This window comes from Megalobrama amblycephala, linkage group LG3 (assembly GCF_018812025.1).
Source record: "Megalobrama amblycephala isolate DHTTF-2021 linkage group LG3, ASM1881202v1, whole genome shotgun sequence".
Lineage (NCBI taxonomy): Eukaryota > Metazoa > Chordata > Actinopteri > Cypriniformes > Xenocyprididae > Megalobrama > Megalobrama amblycephala.
This window is the reverse complement of record NC_063046.1, coordinates 16,433,284-16,437,549: the sequence shown is the minus strand read 5'-3', so window position 1 is coordinate 16,437,549 and position 4,266 is coordinate 16,433,284. Positions and strand designations below refer to the sequence as shown.

The 4,266-nt window shown below is 35.8% G+C and overlaps 1 protein-coding gene across 1 annotated transcript; it reads left to right on the top strand.

Moving 5' to 3' along the window:
- The first annotated feature begins 1,237 nt into the window (after window positions 1-1,237).
- On the top strand, window positions 1,238-3,722 carry LOC125264690 (intelectin-like). The gene is made up of 8 exons (XM_048184270.1): window positions 1,238-1,327; window positions 1,479-1,566; window positions 1,668-1,802; window positions 1,882-2,129; window positions 2,268-2,426; window positions 2,530-2,650; window positions 2,943-3,046; window positions 3,268-3,722. The coding sequence occupies exons 2-8, from the start codon at window positions 1,482-1,484 to the stop codon at window positions 3,418-3,420; spliced, it is 1,005 nt and encodes a 334-aa protein (XP_048040227.1). The 5' UTR covers window positions 1,238-1,327; window positions 1,479-1,481; the 3' UTR covers window positions 3,421-3,722.
- Window positions 3,723-4,266: the final 544 nt, after the last annotated feature.

Here is a 4,266-nt window from a genome sequence, read left to right as displayed (position 1 = left end):
TAAAAATAAAAACAACAGATGGCCACAGGTTAGGTTGTGAAGACAGAAGTGGCATACAGACAAAAGTGCTCTCACTGCAATCAAGCTCATGTCAAATCACACTGCAGACCTAGAAGGAAAGAAAAATAAAGTGACCAAACCACCACACCACTGCTATCCACCAGTGAAGGCAACCCCACAGCCACCATCAGGTCAAAAATAAATATACAACAAAAAAACAATAATATTAACTGTGGGTAATGTAAATAGAACAAATAAGTCAGCACCATGAAATGACTATGATCTACTTAGTACCTTTTTGTCTTTGGTGTGGCCTCAGTTCTCCCTTGGCCAACTCTGGTCCAACATCCAACCAAAAAAAACAATATTTCAACCTAAAATAAACAGTAATTGTGCATCCCTGTAAGGGAAAACACAATCCATTACTGAAAATAAATATTTACAATACACAGGAAAAATCACATACCCAAAACATAAAAAAAAAAAAACAAAAAAAACATTTAACATAAACATTAAAATCATTAAAACATTTAAAGCTTCCCTTTATTATTATTTTTTAAGAAAAATAAGAATAATACCTCTACCATCTGTTATTTTGGTTTATGACACTCAGGCTACCATCCAGCCAAAATACTAAAAAACAAACAAAATGAAATCATCAATAAAACATGTGTTAAATACATATGGCCACGTAATCATTGAATAATAAAACTACTACCTCCTAAATGGTGCATCATGTGTTTAACACTCAACATTGTTCCAACAGTATCTGACATGTGACCGCACATAAGCAATCCTTAAATTTGCTGGTCAGTTGCCACCATGCAATACATCTACAGGGCTCTTAATTTAATCTCATTTAATGGGATTCATCTCATTAATCTTAAAACTTAATCTCAAAGTGCACCGGACTGATGAGTTGAACTTTAAAATGTACAAAATGCATGCCCCTGGGAAACACCTAAATGGTAACAAAAGTAAAGTATGGGCTACCTGAACCAGAGCCCAAGCCAAAAAATGTCCCTTTTCCTCATGCCAGAGTCGACTGCATATTGTTTCCGCATTCTACTTAGACAGGGTGCGATTTGTAGGGGGGATGAGGGGGATTTCCCCCCTTCTGGTCTATGTATCCCTGCCTCTGCTGAATTATTTTTATCCCCGGTGGGGATGTCCCTTTTCCTCATGCCAGAGTTGACTGCATACCGTTTCTGCATTCCACTCTCAAGTATAAGTATGCTGAGAAAGTATGCCTGAGCTTTATTCTCAGACTCGGCCAGAAGCCAAAAGCCTCTAGTGCTCACCAGAAACACAAGACAAGAAAGAATACGTAAGAATTCTTGTACCATATAAATGAAATTTTAAAATAAGTAGCCTAAAGTTTTTAGTAAGCAGTCTTTCACAGAAACACGGAACCAATAACAAAACAATTTCAGCTTTGCAGTGTTAATTGTGAAGAATCTTTCTCATTTTGTTTGCAGACTATGTTGCTTACAAAAAAGTTTGTAGGGATCCTTTTCAGTCTCTCACTGAATTTATGGCTCTGCAAGACTGCAAATATAATAATTCGTAAGTAATAAGTGTAATTTTTTTTGATTGAAATTAATTTATCCTAAAATGTTAAAAAAAAAAACTTTTTTCCAACTAAATCTTTATGTCTCACATTGTAGTGGATCAACAAGAAGCACCACATATGCAAACTGTTGATACCAACACCAATCTTGAGGAAGCAATACTTCAGGGCAGAATTAAACATGTTGCTCAAAGCTGCAAAGAGCTTCATGAAAAGTATCAGGTTTATGATGGTAAGCTCATTTTATGTTAATATTTTATCTTAAGCAACAACTGCATTTAAGTGACTCTGGAATGCTTCTGTTCAAACAGATGGCCTATACTATCTGAACTCATCAAGAGGGGTCCTTTACCAGACGTTCTGTGATATGACCACTGCGGGTGGAGGCTGGACACTGGTTGCCAGTGTTCATGAAAATAACATCTATGGAAAGTGTACTGTTGGTGATCGCTGGTCTAGTCAGCAGGGCAGTGAACCAAACCGGCCTGATGGTGAAGGGACATGGGCAAACACAGTCACATTTGGAACTGCAGAGGCCGCTACAAGTGATGATTATAAGGTATTTATGTATTTTATGCATCTATGTTTTTACAGCCCTAGTTAAAAAGAAGCAACAGGAGACTAACACAGCAGAGTAACAATCAAAAGAATTTTATGTAGGATCTGAAATTGACAGTCTGTTTCCTTTCTGTCACAGAATCCTGGATACTTTGACATTCCTGCTAAAGATGTGTCTGTGTGGCATGTTCCTAATAATATGGATTTGGAATACTGGAACCCTAACTCCCTCCTGCGATACCACACTGAGAATCACTTCTTAACTCTTTACGGAGGAAACCTTTTCAATTTATTCAAGGTCAGATAAATTTCAACGCCAATTTTGGGTTTGAAACATTCACAAAAAATATTACAAGTTTGTGAAATTACAAAAACACTGAATTTTATTTTCATTTTCACAGAAATTCCCTGTGAGGTTTGGATTAGGGGCATGCCTCACAGATAATGGACCTGCTGTTCCAATAGTGTATGATACCGGAAATGCGGATTTCACCAAAACTCTGTATGGTCCCAATTCAAGAAGTATGTTTGTTTGTTTTTTCATTAAACCCTTTATTTAATCAGGAAAGTCACATAAGAACAAATTCTTATTTACAACAACAGCCCAGCAATACCTCTTGAGTCAATGTTTTTCAAATATTTTTTAAAGAAAGTACCTAAATCAAAATGAAAATCTGTATTATTAAGTGATGGTGTACAATTGACAAGGCATCATCATCATTGTTGAGATCCAATCACTTTAATGAATGAAAGCCATGTCACTTTGTGCATGGACATATCATCATCAATAATATATTCTGTGCATTTTTCCCAGCAATAATTACACCTGGATTCATCACATTCAGAGTCTTCAATACTGAAAGGGCAGCCTCTGCTCTTTGTTCGGGTGTCAAACCAACCGGCTGTCACACTGAACATGTGAGTTAAAACAAAATTCTGGATTATTTAAATCACTGTCCATGGACAGCATTTGTGACATGCTGTTAATCACCACAGACAATAATTAATACTACAGTGTATATAACCAGTAAATGCATTGAGAGTAATACATCTACAATGAAAATAAATGACCTGCACCAATCATTTGAAGACGTGTATAGATATATTTTGTTGTTAGTAATGTACTCAAATTGTTGCAGTTCTGTATTGGTGGAGGTGGACACTTTCCAGAGGGGCTCCCTAGACAGTGTGGGGACTTTGCTGGTTTCGACTGGGAAGGCTACGGTACTAATGTAGGATGGAGTGTTTCCAAAGAGATGCTCGAAGCAGCTGTTCTTCTGTTTTATCGCTGACACTCCGATCAATCTAAAGTCAACAGCTTCTTTTCCTTTTTTCCAAGATATTCCACAATGATTAACACCTGAATGTTACATACACAAATATATATCCTTTATATTGTTCTGTAATCTAAGAGTACATATGCGTATTATGATTGTAATGGGGAAAAAAATCAGATTAGCCATTTATTGAGATTTTGCTTGTTCATATCTATGTTCTATGCTCAATGTTCGTGGGTTTCTTTTTCTCTTTCAACTGTTCAAAAGTGGATACAAATGCATAATGTTCAAATAAAAACAGTGGGTTGTCAATACTGTTCAGACATCAGAGTCAAAATTTATTTCAGTTTAACTAGTCTTCTAATCTATACTTTTAAGTGTACTTTTTATTTAGTTTTCTCTTTGACCTTTCAAGCTCTTGCATTTGGACTACTATATTTTTACAATATAGTAATACAGACATATACAGACATTCAATACATTCAACACCGTACGATATTCATTACAATACAATACTTGCAGTACATACAGTATGCAATATATTCACCTTAATTAGTTGTGATTACTATAAATTCTTTACATGATTGCAAATTTCTAGTTTTTTAAAACTAAAGTTTAAGAGCAAACATGTTGAAGATTACCCCATGGGCCCATTTTCATTAAATGATAAGCTATTTCCTCACAAAAGCGGTTTATTCAGTATAGTGAAGCCTGTCCTCCATTATAAATAAAAGATCCAATTGCTGATTTGTAAAGTCATTGTGTCTGTAAAGGAGTTTAGGCTTTAAGGGATAGCTGGCTTGAGTCCAGCAGGGATGTCAGCAAGAACAACGTCCAGTACAGTTCCATATGTCCACTTTT